The sequence below is a fragment of the Cimex lectularius genome, unplaced genomic scaffold, assembly GCF_000648675.2.
Source record: "Cimex lectularius strain Harlan isolate CLEC.00 unplaced genomic scaffold, Clec_2.1 scaffold1, whole genome shotgun sequence".
Taxonomy (NCBI): domain Eukaryota; kingdom Metazoa; phylum Arthropoda; class Insecta; order Hemiptera; family Cimicidae; genus Cimex; species Cimex lectularius.
The window spans coordinates 577,991-594,963 of NW_019392813.1; the positions used below are offsets into that span (position 1 = coordinate 577,991).

Below are 16,973 nucleotides of genomic sequence, written 5' to 3' on the forward strand. Positions count from 1 at the left end.
GGACATCCCGTCCATGGCTAGAAACGCTGTCGGTATACAGTTAGAGTGCCTGGAAACAGAATCATACTTACCTGGCGTCGGGGTTACCGTGATCACAAAGGCGGTTCCCCCAGGGCGAGGCCTTCCCATTGCACTTCGGCTTGGCTGACCTCTGCGAATATCCCAAATGCGGATATCTCGGGCGCGTAATTTTTGGTAGTCGGGACTGCGTACGCGCTATCCCGGTTCTAATTCTAAAAAATAATATCGTATATATCTCGTCTCATACCGTCCATTATAGTTTATAAATTAATTGTAAGATGTTTGATTAATGGGGCCACAAAATTTAATGAATTTAAAGTTTTGTTAGTAAAACAAAAACAATTTTTATAATGAATAATAGTAGTACTAGATCTGGTGTGATGGAGGCTTAGTATAGAACATAGTTTAGAAAAACATTTTCCTTATCGTGCCAACGTTCGAAATTCTTATCGAGATCATCAGGGCCTGGGATTTATAACATTGTTTAAATTATACAAATATATGTACGGTGTGAAAAAAAATTGAATTTATACAATGCTAGAAATTTTGGATTCAATATGTATTTGTTTTCTGGGTAGATGTGTCATGGGCGATAAAAAAAACTGTTTTTCTAAAACCTACGTCTCACCACATCGCACCTCACGATCTCCCAATTATCATTAAATGACGGTCACTAAACACCACACGTTTCGATCTTTGTTGATATGGTTTAAATTTACAAATGCATATACGATATATATAATTTTAAACAATGTTTATAAAACTAGATGATCTCAATAAAGATCAAAAGTTGTCATGATAAAGAAAATGTTTTTCCTTAAACCTACATCACACCAGACTGCATCTTTAGATCTCTAATTTTTTTGGGGGTGGGGTTTACGGTATAAGAGAGTGAGCTTTAATTCAATTCATTAATACATTCTAAATGAAATTTAAAAAATAAATACAAATATAAAAATAAAATGCTGGAGTAAATTAATTACTTACTTTTTATTATTAATTACTTACTTTTGTCCAATACCAATTGTATTGTTTTGTGAATTGTTCTCCATTTATTGAGTACCTAATTTAAAAAACAAAAAACTGTTATTGTAGCTCATCGATACAATACATATACAAATTGTACGTGCAACTAATTAAATGTGATATCCCAAAAAAATGAGAAGACTGCTACTAGGAATCCTTAATTGTGTATTGCAAGCAGTAATTTAAGATCAAAGAAAATTGACGAAAGTAAAATCCAACATCTTAGCTTAAAAAATTTGCTCTTTCTTCGATTGTGGAAGTAGTAAAAAATTTTTTTTTGGAAGTGTGGTATCCGAAAGAAAACCTAAAAAGGCTTCATCAATTACGTTTTGTTCCGAAAGAGAATTTTACTAAAAAATTACTTGATTCAGTGTAATTTTTTCAGTTACACGTTCTTTCTAAGTGTTTTATTCATATTTAGTTAGATGGGCCGTTCCCGGAGGTACTGCAATACCGGGTCAACCCGCGACAGAGGTGGAGCAAGCCCCTAGCACTCCGTCATTTTCCAAAAATCAGTTTAATCTACTGGACTCCCTATGGAAGTCGTACCAGAGATTAAGCTGATAAGAACAGATACTACACTTTGATCTTAGCCAAAAGGCCGAGAAGCGATACCGACCAACGGTACCGCAATCACTTTCTATCCCGCACCGACCGTCCGACTCGTCGGGAAGTTGATCAAGACAGACATAAAACAATCGCTGCCTGTCCAAAAACAAAAATCGCCTTACACCTCAATTCAGCCTGTACTGCATTTCCAACTAAAAAGAATTTCTGTTGAAGTTCTCATCAATTTATGGCTTCCTGCAAACCTGAAAGTACGTTTTATAAAGTGATACATGAAATAGGTTCATCTAAATGGCCGCTAGAGCGTTGAGTCGTGCTCATTTCTACAAATTTCCTGTTAGCTACAAGGAAATACAAAACTTCATTTCAATTAAATAGTTAAAAAGCTGCTTTAATTCATATTTCAATACATAAATGCGTAAAAATAAATATTTCAGGAATAAGTATGGATTATGCTGGATAACTAAAACGGTATCCAGCAAAGAGTCTGTACCCGCAGACCGCTTATCAACTTTATTCATGATCTAAAAGGATGGATTTTTTTCTAAACAACACACTACCTTATTATTGAACGCTCCTCACGAATCCAACAAAATAGTAATTTATTAGCGTGAATGGTAGGATTATCCCCAATTACCCTGAGAAATATCGAATACAGCGGGGTAGTGTGAATGCTATCCAGACTATCATGTTTTTAACTTGTTTCTGTGTTTGTTATTTTATCCACAATGGAAGAGGCTCTGAGGTACAAAGAGGATAGGACAAAGTGAAGAGAGAGTTGGTACCGTTATACCATAAAATATCGAAACTCTGATGGAGAAACAGAAAAAAATTAGTAATAATAATACAAAATGGCAAAAAGGTGGGAAAATTCAAAAGGTGGGGGTTGAGGTGGGAAGTTGGTGTCAGAGTGGATCGAAGTCACGATAGCTCAAGTGGTAGAGCAGCGGCGTATTTAGCCGAAGGTCGTGGGTTCGAATCCCGCTTGTGACACTTGCTTTTTTATCTCAACCAAAACCTTAATTAATTGAAAAGAAATATTAATACATCCAAGAAAGATGAGAAAAGATGTAAGCCAAGGAAGAGAGGGGGGCTGGCGATAATCAATAAGTTTACCGGACGTAAACCTTAAAAAACTTCTTAACAATGCTCAGTGCGTTAGCGGCCTCGTCTGACAACAATAGTACAAAAAAATTTCCGTACAGTCTCATCAGTGAGTCCTCTTCCACGGAAATCCTTACTAAAAAGCAAAACAATTTTTATTCGTTATGAAAAAAAAAGACCAGAGTGATTTTGCATGCATCCTTAGTGGTTTTCATTCGTTACAATGCTCAGTGCGTAAGCTGCCTCGCCTGACTACAAGGCAGTAGGCACTACAGAAAAATTTCCATACAGGCTCATCACTGAGTCCTCTTCCACGGAAATCTTTAAACAGACCAGAGTGATTTTACGCGCATTTTTAGTGGTTTCCATTCGTTGCTATGCTCAATGCGTTAGCGACTTCGTCTGACAAGACACAACAAAAAAATTTACGTACAGCACTACAGACTCCATCAGTGAGGCCGCTTTTACGCAAACCTTTTTTTATTCACTAGAAAATTACACCAGAGTGATTCTACACGAAACCTTAGTGCTTTACATTAGATACTATGTGTGGTGATTAGTGACCGTTAATCGATAATTATTCAGAAATTGTTAGATGCGGTCTGGTGTGATGTAGGTTTCAGAAAAAACATTTTCTCTATCTTGCCAACGTTTCGATCTTTATTGAGATCATCTTCAGCGCCTGGGATTTACAAAGATTTTTTACATTTAACAAATACATTTAGGATGTGGAAAAGTGAATTTTATACACTGCAAAATATATTTTTTATATGCAATCAATGTATTTCTACTCACTCAGTGTTTCTCTTCTGTGTAATTGTGCCATTCTTGCGTGTTTGGAGTGCCAGTGAGATTTTGCTGTTTTATGTTTATGTACGTTGAATTTTGAAGGGGCGGGGAAGGAAATCGGTATAGAAAAGACATTTTTGTATAACCCGTCGGCTTCTTTGAGGTGATATATATAAACATAAATCAGCAAAATCTCACTGGCATTCTCACACAACACGCAAGAATGGCACAATTAGACAGAAGACAAACACTTTGAGTGAGTAGAAATACTTTGAATATAAAAAAAATATATTTTACAGTGTATAATTTCATTTTTCCACATCCTAAATGTATTTGTTAAATGTAAACAATGTCTGTAAATCCTGAAGATGGCTTCGAAGATCGTAACATTAGCACGATAAAGAAAATGTTTTTCTGAATCATACATTCACACCAGGACCGCATCTAACTCACGATTTCTGAATAGTTTATGCACACTGCGTTAGCGGCCTCGTCTGACGACAAGACACTACAAAAAATTTCATTACAGACTCATCAGTGAGTCCCCCTCCACGGAAATCTTTAGTAAAAGGCGAAAGATTTATTCGTTATGAAGGGAGACCAGAGTGACGACCAAGACTCGCCCGTTTCCGTGTATAGCTCTAGCCCCGCTTTCCACTGAACGGGAAGAATCCGGAGAAATCCTCCGGGCACACTCAAACCGACAATACGTACCTTTTTTACAAGCAACCCGCCTTTTCACTCTTTTCAGTTATAAACATTAAAAATAATTTCAACCTCATTGAATTTATGTATTTTTAAGTTTAATTGGTTTTATACTACTACGACAGCAATAAAGCTGAACGTGCTTAACAGACTAGACGCTAGATGACGCTTTAATCGAAGTTGAAATCCCATATTTAAACCAACATTTGAAATTTAAATTTTTATTAATAATTTATTTTAGTTGTAATGTTTACCAACTTTATTGATTAATATTTAAATTCTTGTATTTAGATCAAAAATTCAGGTTTCAAAAATGAAATTTTCATTAATAGCTTGAGCATTGAATTGACACAGAATGTCATTATCATTTTAATTATTTCACTAATATGTTACAATTTTTTTTAAAGATTAAATACACTTAAATCGTTCAATCAAACCATTTTCTCTATTCAATTTAAAATATTTTAATGTATCAATTAAAATGGAGTTTTGTATTTCGTTGTTAGTGCATTGAACATCTGTAAACGAGAAAACATGACACTACGATCTAGCATTTTTGAAAATTGAATTTTATTTCAAGTATCAATTTATAAAATTACTTTCAGGTTTGTAATATTGTCGTGAGTTAAAATTTCAACAGAAACTAGTTTGAAATTCGACAGGAGGGAAAAACTGATGAATTCATTTTTAAACAATCGAGTGATCTGTTTTGAGTGTTTGCCTTCATGAAGAAAAAGAAAATCTTTTTCAATAAATAAATGGAAATCAGTCTTAATGAAAGGGAAAATGTATTGAATTAAACGACTATTTTACAATCATAGTAAAATGGCTAAAAATACAGATAACAGCACTAAACATATATATGAAATAAAATACCAATAAAACTACAAAACACACTAATAAATTACACGGTTTTTCATCCTTTTAGATCATGAATAAAGTTGATAAGTTGACGGCAGGTACAGACTCTTTGCTGGATACCGGCTTAGTTATCCAGCATAATCCATACTTATTTCTGAAATATTTATTTTTACGCATTTACGAATTGAAATATGCATTAAAGCAGCTTTTTAACTATTTAATTGAAGTTTTGTATTTCCTTGTAGTGAACAGAATATCTGTAGAAATGAGCACATGACTCAACGCTCTAGCGGCCATTTAGATGAACCTATTTCATGTATCACTTTATAAAACGTACTTTCAGGTTTGCAGGAAACCATAAATTGATGAGAACTTCAACAGAAGTTCTTTTTAGTTGGAAATGCAGTACAGGCTGAATTGAGGTGTAGGGCGATTTTTGTTTTTGGGCAGACAGTGATTGTTTAATGTCAGTCATGATCAACTTCCCGTCGAGTCGGACGGTCGGTGCGGGATAGAAAGTGATTGCGGTATCGTTGGTCGGTATCGCTTCTCGGCCTTTTGGCTAAGATCAAAGTGTAGTATCTGTTCTTATCAGCTTAATCTCTGGTACGACTTCCATAGGGAGTCCAGTAGATTAAACTGATTTTTGGAAAATGACGGAGTGCTAGGGGCTTGCTCCACCTCTGTCGCGGGTTGACCCGGTATTGCAGTACCTCCGGGAACGGCCCATCTAACTAAATATGAATAAAATACTTAGAAAGAACGTGACACACTGGTAAAATTACACAGAATCGAGTAATTTTTTTGAAAAATTCTCTTTCGGAACAAATCGTAATTGATGAAGTCTTTTTATAGGTTTTCTTTCGGATACTTCAAAAAAAAAATTTTCTACTTCCACAATCGAAGAAAGAGCAAATTTTTTAAGCTAAGATGTTGGATTTTACTTTCGTCAATTTTCTTTGATCTTAAGACTTAAATTACTGCTTGCAATACACAATTAAGGTATTCCTAGTAGCAGTCTTAACTCATTTTTTTGGATATCACATTTAATTAGTTGCACGTACAATTTGTATATGTATTGTATCGATGAGCTACATCTGGGTTTACTAATCAGCAGCTTTTTCGGCCCACCTAACTAAATATGAATAATACTAAAAACGAAGGTGAAACTTACAAAAAATTTTGCCCTGCATCAACTAATTTTCGAGCTAAATTCTCTTTCGGAACAAAATGTGTAGATTGATGAAGCATTTATTTAGGCTTTCTTTTAGATATAATACACTTCCAAAAACTACGCTACACCGACTACTCAACTAATCAGCAGCTTTTTCGGCCCACCTAACTAAATATTTAATAATAATACTAAAAACGAAGGTGAACCTTACAAAAAATGTGAAGAGATTAGTGACCGTTAATCGATAGTTATTCAGATATCGTGAGATGTATAAATTCGCTTTTCCACATCCTAAATGTATTTGTTAAATGTAAACATTGTTTGTAAATCCCAGGCCCTGAAGATGATCTCAATAAAAGATCGAAACGTTGGCACGATAAAGAAAATGTTTTTCTGAAACCTACATCACACCCGGCCGCATCTCACGATATCCGAATAACTTACAAACAATTTTACACTGCATCTACTAATTTTCGAGCTAAATTCTCTTTCGGAACAAAATGTGTAAATCGATGAAGCATTTAGTTAGGCTTTCTTTTAGATATAATACACTTTCAAAAACTACCCTACACCGAAAACTCAACTAATCAGCAGCTTTTTCGGCCCACCTAACTAAATATTTAATAATAATACTAAAAACGAAGGTGAACCTTACAAAAAATATTACACTGCATCAACTTTCGAGCCAAATTCTCTTTCGGAACAAAATGTGTAGATTGATGAAGCATTTATTTAGGCTTTCTTTTGGATACTACACTTCCAAAAACTACCCTACACCGACAACTCAACGAAACCAGCAGCTTTTCCACTAAGGTGTTGGTTTTACTTTCATCAAATTTCTTTGATCTTAAATTACCTCTTGCAATACACAATTAATGTATTCTTGGTAGCGGTCTTAACTCATTTTTTTTGGATATCACATTTAATTAGTTGCATATACAATTTTTATATGTATTATATCGATGAGCTACATCTGGGTTTGCTCCTGAAACTTTATTTTCATTATTTTTGTTTTGTTTTTAAATTAGGTACTCAATAAATGGAGAACAATTTATAACAATAAAATTGGTATTGGAACAAAAGTAAGTAATTAAATTTACTCCAGTTGTAATGTAGAATGTATTAATGAATTGAATTAAAGACTATACAGGAGCCTTGTGCGCTCAAAGGTTGACTATGGTTACCAAGCGTACGCTTCAGCCTCGCAGATTTGCGACACCATTCGTAATGCAGGGCTACAACATGCCATTGGAGCTTTTCGCTCAAGTCCTGTCAATAGCCTTTATTTAGAAGCAGGTGAACTCCCTCTACACTATAGAAGAAAATTACTCGAACTAAAATACCTTGCAACAATATTATCTACACCTTTTCATCCACTACGGGAGCTTTTCCCTCCACTTTTTTTCATCTCAACTAAAAACCTTAATTAATTGAAAGATATTAATTGGTCAAGCGGACCACGAGAATTAATGAATTTAATAAGTTTAACTGAAGTATATCTTCACTAAAGCTCTCCGTGGCCATTTCATTTGTCGTCAAGAACCAAATAGATTACACAACATTTGAAAAATGGCAAATAGGAGGGAAAATTCAAAAGGTGGGGTTGAGATAGGAAGTTAGTGTCCGAGTGGATCGAGGTCACGATAGCTCAAGTGGTAGAGCAGCGGCGTATCTAGCCGAAGATCGTGGGTTCGAATCCAGCTCGTGACACTGAATTTTTATCTCAACTAAAGTACTTAATTAATTGAAAGATAAAACTCACTCTTATTCTGAATGGATTTTAAAATAGACCTCTGCAAACCTAAATCAAGTATGGGTATTGGCTCGATTATCAAAGCTGTCTGTGATTTAAGACTGACTTCGTTTTGTTATTGTTTTCTGACAGGACAATCTGGAAAAATTGAGTTGGAAAATGTTAACAAAATACTTGGGTTCAATGCCCCTGGGGTTTTTAAGTTCTACAACTTCCAAGATCAAGTAGAGAAGAGTACTCAGTAAATTCTGGATCTGAACAAAGCACAAAGATATAAATAGGTAGAAACTTTCTTTATTACAAAGTCTAAATATCTCGATCTACTCCCAAATGACACTGTCTTTTTTTATCTCAACTAAAATCCTTAATTATATAATAAGGTAAAATAAAGTGTTTTCACTAAAACTCTCCGTGGCTATTTTATTTATCGCCAAGAACCAAATAGATTACACGACATTTGAAAAATGGCAAATAGGAGGGAAAATTCAAAAGGTGGGGTTGAGATAGGAAGTTAGTGTCCGAGTGGATCGAGGTCACGATAGCTCAAGTGGTAGAGTAGCGGCGTATCTAGCCGAAGGTCGTGGGTTCGAATCCCGCTCGTGACACTGACTTTTTTATCTCAACTAAAATCCTTAATTAATTGAAAGATATAAAATTTAAGATTTTAAACTTTTTTTAAACTCATGAATTTCTGATTTTTATTAATTTGGTTAATATTAAAATAAAGATGTAATTAATATAATGAATTCAATACATATAGTTTGAAATATACAACAAAATACGAGTCTTTTTTTTTTTTTTTTTAATTTTCATTTATTATTATTATATTTTATCTGGCATAGTTAATGTACATATATTAGTGCGAAATAATACAATAGTATCTTAACAGTACCTATTAACAAATGAGTACAGGATATAAAAAGAATGTTATGCACATAACTAAGCCAAAAGATAAAGTGATTTTCAGCAAGGAAAAATAACATGAATATTGGTAAGTAGAAACATTTTATTACAAAAAGTTCAATAAAGTCCTTTAACAAAACTCTTAATTTAGTATATTTCATTATAAATTTATTAATATATACATTATGTATAATGATAGTAATAATAACTAAATATAAATTTTAATATTTTGGAATGGTTCAATTTCAAATTTATCTTAAAAAACATAACTAATTTAATTATTTTTTTAAAAGGCAAAATGCCCAAGAAAAGTATTCTTTTTATATTAGTAACAGTGTGCATTGTACACTGCTCTGCTGTTAGAAGGAATTCTATGAGGCGATGGCCACCTCGCGTTAAATATCAACGACTCCCTCCAGACATGTGGTTTGAACAAAAGCTGGACCACTTTGACCCGACGAACACGCACACCTGGAATCAGGTATACGACGGCTCGGTCTTTGGAAGAAATTCTGCCAAACTGTGATAAACTCTGTCTGTTTTAAGAAATACCAAGTGAATGATTCATTTATGAAACACAAGAGGAACGCACCCGTTTTTCTACTGATTGGAGGCGAAGCGGAGGCTTCGGCAGAATGGATGGTGAAAGCCTCTTGGATCAACTATGCTAAAAAATATAAAGCTTTATGTTTCCAACTAGAACATAGATATTATGGAAACTCACAGCCCACGCCGTATGTCAAATATATATTTTTTTTAAAGATTCTCGTTTGTTAAATATTAAAAATATTTAAAAACACTAATTTAAATAAATAATTAATTATTTTGGATAATTTTTATGGATGAATATTAGCTATTAAATGGATTTGATGAATATATTTTTTTTCCCTCCGTAGAGATACGAGCACTCAAAATCTTAGGTATTTGAGCAGTGAGCAAGCACTTGCCGATCTGGCTAACTTCATTAAAGGGATGAATAAGAAATACGGATTGACGGAGAGGAATAAATGGATTGCGTTCGGTGGAAGCTACCCCGGGTCCTTGGCTGCCTGGCTTCGATACAAATATCCTCATTTGGTACATGCTGCTGTTTCTTCAAGTAGTCCACTTCTTGCAAAAGCTGATTTTAAAGGTAAACAATAGAGAGGGGAGAGAGAGAGAGAGAGAGAGAGAGAGAGAGAGAGAGAGAGAGAGAGAGAGAGAGAGAAACTTTAATCATCATGGCTGTACATGTACATCCTAACTTGGACACCACTTTTTTCTCATCAACAATTCTTCTTCCTTATTTAATTTTTTTGCTCAATTATTATTTTATTTTTTTAAAAACTATACATGGTCCAAGTTGTTCCATTTTTAACAATATCAATAACAAAAGTTAAAACACACAAAGAGACCTCAATGGAAAAATAAAGCCCTGTTTTTACATATAAAATTGAAAACTTTGATAAAAGTACTCTTAAAAAAAAAGGTCAAAAAAAAGAAATTAATTAGTTTTAAGCAATTAATTAATAAAATTTATATATTTAATGCATTCAAGATCCACGTTGAAAAAGGAACATTTTTGAAAAAAATATTTATTCAATAAAACGAAGTTCTAACTTTATTCCCACAATAAACATCAATAAATAATTTAAACTAAAAAATCCAAAAAGGCACAAACAACACAAATTAAAAAATAAAATTGCTTTCTAAAACTAAAACTACAATGAACTTCACTAGAATAAACTAAGAACTGTTTGAAGAACGGCACCTAAAAAAATATTCACAAAATTAAAAAAAAAAAAAATGTTAGTTGAAAACCAAAATCAGCATAATGTACAGGAAACACGACCACAGTGCGTAGATTACAATCTATAGCCGACCTGGCAAAGCTAGAGCAAACTGAGGTTCAAATTTTGCCCATGGACGTAGACGGTAAACGACTTGGACGCACATGTACATCCTTGGCATTCAAAGAGTAAACTCGTAACCGTGTATTTTTATTTTTAGAGTACAATGAAGTTGTATCAGCCTCATTGTCTACATTCAACGATGATTGTGTAACTTCTGTCCATCAGGCTGTTATAAAATTCGATAAGTTAGTCACAGATCCGTCCGGTGCAGAAACATTAACAAAAAAATTTAAGTAATGATATACTAACAATTAAAATAATAATCATGATTATTTATTAAACCTCAACATTAAATTATTAATCTGTTTTCATTTTGATATTTTAGACTTTGCTCTGATCTCAATGTGAGCAATGCTTTAGATGTGTCCTCGTTAGCTGGCTCACTTTCAGGAAATTTTGCTCTTGTCGTTCAGTACAATGAAAATGACAGGACATCAACAAGCCCGTCAAAAATTACTATTGATGATATTTGCAACGTAATGGTCGACCGTGAGCTGGGAGAACCATTAGATAGGTAAATATAAAAGGGCAAGTGATTAATTCAAGTAATTAGAGTTTTAATTGTTTATTTTCAAGATATGCAGTTATTAGCGAAATGATGCTTACAACCTCTAAAAGTGAATGTTTAAATTTTACATATTCCCAGCAAATAGAGGAACTCAAAAATACAGTCTGGGACCACAGCCAATCAGGTGAAATCTTAAATTGTATCGCAAGTAAGTGAATAATCCAACTGTATATTTTTCTGTAAATATAGCTCGTCAATGGATGTATCAAACGTGTACGGAATTTGGTTTCTATCAAACTTCGAGTAGCCCTGAAGAACTGTTTGGTTCTAACATCCCATTGCCATATTTCACGAAACAGTGCCAAGATGTTTTCGGTCCAGAGTAAGTCAATAAGAAAGAATAAATTAGTACATAATAGTATATTTTAAACTGTATTTTAGAATTAACGAACAGGTTTTAAACGATGGAATAATGAGAACGAACATTATGTATGGTGATGTTCATTTAAAAGCAACGAGAGTTTTATTTGTTCATGGCAGCATTGATCCTTGGCATGCGCTTGGAATCACCGCCTCAAACAAACCTGAAATACGAGCGATTTACATAAATGGTTTATATTTGATTTCATATTATACATTTTGATTTTGTTAAAGACATTACAAAATAACTTTGATATTTTAGGTACTGCTCACTGTGCTAACATGTACCCACCATCACCAAAGGATCCTCCTCAATTGACTAAAGCTCGGGTTAATATTGTTAATCAAATTGGAGATTGGCTTAGCATTGACTAGTGTGCTTGGATTTTATTGTAAATTAGTATTTAGCTATAAAATATGCACAAATAAAATTAATTTAATAAGTGAGTTGGTGAACTTATGCTGAACCAACACTGGGTCACTTATTGGGTCATTCTTCACTTGCAGATTTGACAAACCGGTATCTTGTAGGCAGATCAATAAGTAACCTAGTGCCAATTCAGCATGGGCTTAAAACAACTTATGTTTTGACATTAAACAATTTATGCAGTTTAAAGGTTGATCATGTTTTTATACACATGGTGAGAAATGTAATATGTATTTCAAGTACAACAAGTTTCACTTTAGAATTAAACATCATCAGTTTTTCACTTATTTTGGTTTTCTTATTTTTTTTCTAATTTTTATTCTCTATTTCTATCACCTCTGGATTATTTTACTTTTTTTAACTTAGTAAAACTGGTAAATTAAGTTAACTAGTCTCTCTATACAAATGAATATTCAGCGCTGCCATTTTTTTTTTTTTTTCATTCACAGCAGTTTGACAACAGACAAGCCTGATTTTTATATTAGCTCATTAAAGGCTAGTTTTATGGTTTCTTCAACCTGCTCCATTTTCCTTTTCGATTCTTCTTGATGGAATGTAGTGCTTGGGTTTTATTGTAAATTAGTATTTAGCTACAAAATATGCACAAATAAAACAAATTTAATACTGGTGAGTTGGTGAATTTATGCTGAACCCTGGGTCACTTATTGGGTCATTCTTCACTTGCAGGTTTGACAAACCAGCAAGTGTAGGCAGATCAATAAGAAACCTAGTGCCAGTTCAGCATGAGCTTAAATGTAAGTTAATAACTACAATTAATTAAGGTTTTAGTTGAGATAAAAAAGTCAATGGCATGAGCGGGTTTCGAATCCACGATACCACTTGAGCTATTGTGACCTCAATCCACTTGGACACTAACTTCCCATCTCAACCCCACCTTTTGAATTTTCCCTCCTTTTTGCCATTTTTCAAATGTTGTGTACAGTTGGTGTCCGAGTGGATCGAGGTCACGATAGCTCAAGTGGTAGAGCAGCGGCGTATCAAGCCGAAGATCGTGGGTTCGAATCCCGCTCGTGCCATTGACTTTTTTATCTCAACTAAAAACCTTATATATATTATGCAGGGTGGGCGACCAAGACCCGAGGGGTTAAATGCCTGTGTAGACTCGTACCCCATCCCTAAAAGGTCCAGGACTTGGTTGGCTCACGTGTCCTGCATAAACCTCTTGGACGTGTTCACAAACCCCAATATTTTGGACCATTTAATCTCAGGGAGTGATTTGGTGATGTCCTCTCCTTCAAAGACTTCAAATCTAGACCTAGCATACCTATCACACTCTGCAAGATAGTGCCTTGCCGTTTCTTCTTTTATTTTGCAAAAACGGCAAAAGGGATCTGGTAAGTGAGGTGTCTTCTCAGTCCGTCAGGATACCTATCACCTAATTCCCTTCCTTGAGATAGAGAATAGCCATTTCGATTCTGCTGGCTTGATCTACTCTGTAAGGAATTATTTCATGCCCCAGTTATTAATACTCTCTTTCGCTGTGCTCATAGAGTGAGGGAATACCGGTTGTGGCCCGACAAACGCAGTATTAGAACCTTCTTTGGCTAGGCCATCCGCCTTTTCATGGTGTCCTTTATGTGCTGGCACCCAAATAAGGGTTACCTGTTCTCAAACCTGAAAGAGATCCTATTGATAAGATCTACAGTTTCCTTCACCAGTCGTGAGGTTGACAAATCTTTTTGACCTAAGAGACTAGCCTGACTGTCAGAAAAAAATTCTAATATTTTTTCCCTTAATTTTATTTACCATAAGTGTTCTACAACACACATTTATGGCCCAGATTTCTGCCTGAAAAACGGAGGTGTTATTACCAAGAGGGGAGGAGATGCGGACCAATACAACCTTCAACTTGTTAATATTGGGGGTTTGGAAAGTAATGTCGTTTCTACCGTGTCAATATTTGTTTTTTTATTTATCAGCTCGTTGAGTACTTCATAGTCGTGCCAAAGATATTTTAAGGTCAGAATGGCTTGTTAACTTGTAAATAATTAAATTTTAATTTTTTGCAATTTATGGTGAAATGGTCAGCCAAATACCAGAAGAGGTACATATCGGGTGTTGTATGCTTTTTGAGTTCGACAAGGGTAGAAACAGAACAGTTGCTACCAAAAACATTTGCGATGTTTATCCAAGTTCCAAAGTTGGTTTTCTAAGTTCAAATCCGGTTATTTTGATATTTTTGACTCTTATCGATCAGGAAGATCAACAACTTTATACGATGACATGTTTTAGGCGGAAGTGGAAATGAATCTGTCAGATAATTGAGGAACCGACAAACACACTTAATCAACATTGGTCGACCATCCAAAAACATTTGCAGCAGATTGGTAAAGTAAGCAGACCAAATTTATGCTTCAGCAGTAAAATACAGTAGCATGTTTTGATCGCTTGATCATTGGCGATGAAATATGGCTCCTTGATAATTCAAATTGCAAAAGTCAGTGGCTCTCTATGAATGAATCACCTCGAAGTATGGCTAAACTAGGTTAACACCCCAAAAAGGCGCTTTTGTGTGTTTGGTGGAATATTCATGGGGTCATTCATTTTGAAGTGGTGAAACCCGGACAAACTATGAATGCAGACCTTTACTGCGAACAATTTGATCGAGCACATCAATCATCAATTAAAAAGTGCCCAGCGATAGTCAAAATTAAAAGCGTTATTTTGCAACAGGATAATGCAAACCTCGCAGCAACATTTTTTAAGCGGTAAAAAATTTGAAAATTTGGATGATGTCCAAAATGCCACCTCTAGATCTTGATGATGTTCAAAAGACAATTTATATGTTTGAATTTAATATAAAACGACATTACTTTCCAGTCAACTGGGCACAAGACAAAAAGAAGACACTTATTTCAGCAGTAGAAGGTACAAAGCTAAAACAAAATAAACAAATGTAAAAGTTTAATTAATTTTTTTACCATTGTACTTACAAAACTATAGTCTACAATAGTGATTTACATTTGATTATCATTTGACTTATAATACAAAAGACTATGACTTAAAAAAGAATGAACACATTTCAGAAAGATCTTTTAGAAAAGGGGGAGAGGTCAGAAATAGAGTAAGGCTCGGCGAGTCTTGACTATTTTAAAATGCTATACACCTGCTCAATCTAAGTCTTAACACACACGCACAAAATAAAAATAAAATAAAAGGAAAATGAAAACATAAAAATGGCACAAAATCCAAAGTTCTTTACACATCTAGACACAATCTTTGGTATATTAATGAGGGAACATCATCATTTTTAAGGCTCGAGGTTCGTCTCCTTGTTGAAACAGCTGTCAGGGATAGCTAACGCTATACGTCTGATGTTGTCCACCTCTGCCTCTAGTTTATTGTAACTTTCTTCATGCTGCTTCAAGAGAGCTTGCTAAAAACATATATTTTTATGAAAATAGTGAATTAGATTGGAAATAAATCAATTTACCTGTTTTGCTTTATCTTTAGTCAGTGTTAACAGCTTTTCATTTATAATAGAATTATCAAAATCGTCTTGCACTTGCTTGAACCTGATTTCAAGTTGATTCAATGTGTCTTCATCTTAAAAAAAAAATTATTATTACATTTATTATTTGAAATAATATATTTTGTACGATACCTATATCGGTTAAGTCACTCAATTCTTTTTCTATAAGTTCCAATTTTTTTAAAGCTTCTACTACTTGTCTTTCTGCTTCGTCGGTATTGTTTTTAGCTTTTCCTACTTTATCTACCGCCTGATTAGAACAGATAAGCGTTACAAGAGACAAAACATGAACAAATAACAAAATGTCGAAATGTTATCTTACCATTTCGGTAAATTTAATGTTTTCGTCATTAGCGGATTTCATTTTTTCAATTTTTTCTTCAAGTTGTCCTACCCTCTGGTCGACAGCTTTCACAATTCCTACCATCTTTTCCGCATCTTCAGTCCCTTTGTTAACACTTTCTTTGAGAGTTTTCAAATCCTGCCAAATAAATATTTTTTTCTCAAATAAATTAATTTTTTTAAAAACAAAATGAATTTAATTTTTTCATACGTTTGATACTTTGTCGGACATTTCCTCTTCTACTTTCTTTGCCATAGTAGCTGAATTTTTGGCATTTACAAGTGCACCTTGAAGAGCTTCCTGTGCGTTAATAGTCGTGGAAGTAGCCTCAAAAAGCAATGTTTCAATCTCCGGTATTCGCTCTAGTTCTTTATTCGCCTTTTCTTTGCTAATTTGGCTTTTCTTGTCAAAATCTAAAATCGGACATGTTTATACAACTTTTATGCAAAGTAAGCAAAAAAAAATGTGTTAACCTTTCATAGATGCTAACACTTCCTGAGCTTCTTTCAGCGTATTATCACCCAGAGCTACTGCCTCCTCGGCTTTCTTCTTTGCAGCATCGGCCCTAGCCATGAGAAGGTCTGCTTCCTTCTGCAAAGCCATCGCTCTCTCTAGATTTTTCTGGCTGTCGACCAACTCATCTTCTATTCCGCTTGTTTCCTCTTTATACTGTTCTTCAGCTTTCTGTATTGATATTTGTAGGTCTTCAAGCTGCAAGAAAAAGTCGATTAGATTGCGTTTTTCTTTTAAACGTATATATTTTTAACAGTACTCTTTTCAGTTGCATGTCAGTTTCAGATCTTATCGCTCCGACATCTACTTGTGGCTCAACGAGATTATTGATCTCGACGGCAAAATTTAGGGCTTCCTGGTAGGCTTTGGAAACAGTATCTAAAGTGTTATTTGCTAACTTGGTTACTCGGTCCATCTCCATTCTTGCCTGTTCTATATCTGTGCTTAACTGTTCTAGCTCTCTCCTGATAAAAA

At 34.4% G+C, this 16,973-nt stretch overlaps 2 protein-coding genes and 4 non-coding genes across 7 annotated transcripts in view; 3 read left to right on the plus strand and 3 right to left on the minus strand.

Annotated features, from left to right (window-relative positions):
• Positions 1-63: 63 nt before the first annotated feature.
• LOC112127388 lies at positions 64-225 on the plus strand. Its single transcript, XR_002910549.1, has one exon. It is a non-coding gene; the product is annotated as a U1 spliceosomal RNA (small nuclear RNA).
• Positions 226-1,467: 1,242 nt separating this feature from the next.
• LOC112127392 lies at positions 1,468-1,660 on the minus strand. The gene has a single exon (XR_002910552.1). It is a non-coding gene; the product is annotated as a U2 spliceosomal RNA (small nuclear RNA).
• Positions 1,661-3,996: 2,336 nt separating this feature from the next.
• On the minus strand, positions 3,997-4,116 carry LOC112127391. The gene has a single exon (XR_002910551.1). It is a non-coding gene; the product is annotated as a U5 spliceosomal RNA (small nuclear RNA).
• A 1,499-nt stretch (positions 4,117-5,615) lies between these two features.
• Positions 5,616-5,808, plus strand: LOC112127393. Its single transcript, XR_002910553.1, has one exon. It is a non-coding gene; the product is annotated as a U2 spliceosomal RNA (small nuclear RNA).
• A 3,168-nt stretch (positions 5,809-8,976) lies between these two features.
• Positions 8,977-12,580, plus strand: LOC106666327 (putative serine protease K12H4.7). Its single transcript, XM_014393470.2, has 10 exons — positions 8,977-8,991; positions 9,197-9,384; positions 9,450-9,637; positions 9,800-10,035; positions 10,893-11,028; positions 11,121-11,309; positions 11,372-11,487; positions 11,553-11,685; positions 11,745-11,914; positions 11,986-12,580. Exons 1-10 carry the CDS (start codon positions 8,982-8,984, stop codon positions 12,096-12,098), a joined length of 1,479 nt encoding a protein of 492 aa, XP_014248956.1. The 5' UTR covers positions 8,977-8,981; the 3' UTR covers positions 12,099-12,580.
• Positions 12,581-15,058: 2,478 nt separating this feature from the next.
• Positions 15,059-16,973, minus strand: part of LOC106662477 (laminin subunit gamma-1) — a 275,363-nt gene continuing 273,448 nt past the window's right edge. For both annotated transcript variants that reach the window (XM_014386595.2, XM_014386604.2), the window contains 7 exons: positions 16,759-16,963; positions 16,460-16,697; positions 16,197-16,399; positions 15,966-16,124; positions 15,776-15,893; positions 15,605-15,717; positions 15,059-15,547 (listed from right to left, as the gene is read on the minus strand). In XM_014386595.2, the coding sequence (XP_014242081.1) occupies positions 15,422-15,547; positions 15,605-15,717; positions 15,776-15,893; positions 15,966-16,124; positions 16,197-16,399; positions 16,460-16,697; positions 16,759-16,963 (1,162 nt within the window). In that variant the 3' untranslated portion in view covers positions 15,059-15,421. The remainder of the gene's footprint in view (positions 15,548-15,604; positions 15,718-15,775; positions 15,894-15,965; positions 16,125-16,196; positions 16,400-16,459; positions 16,698-16,758; positions 16,964-16,973) is intronic.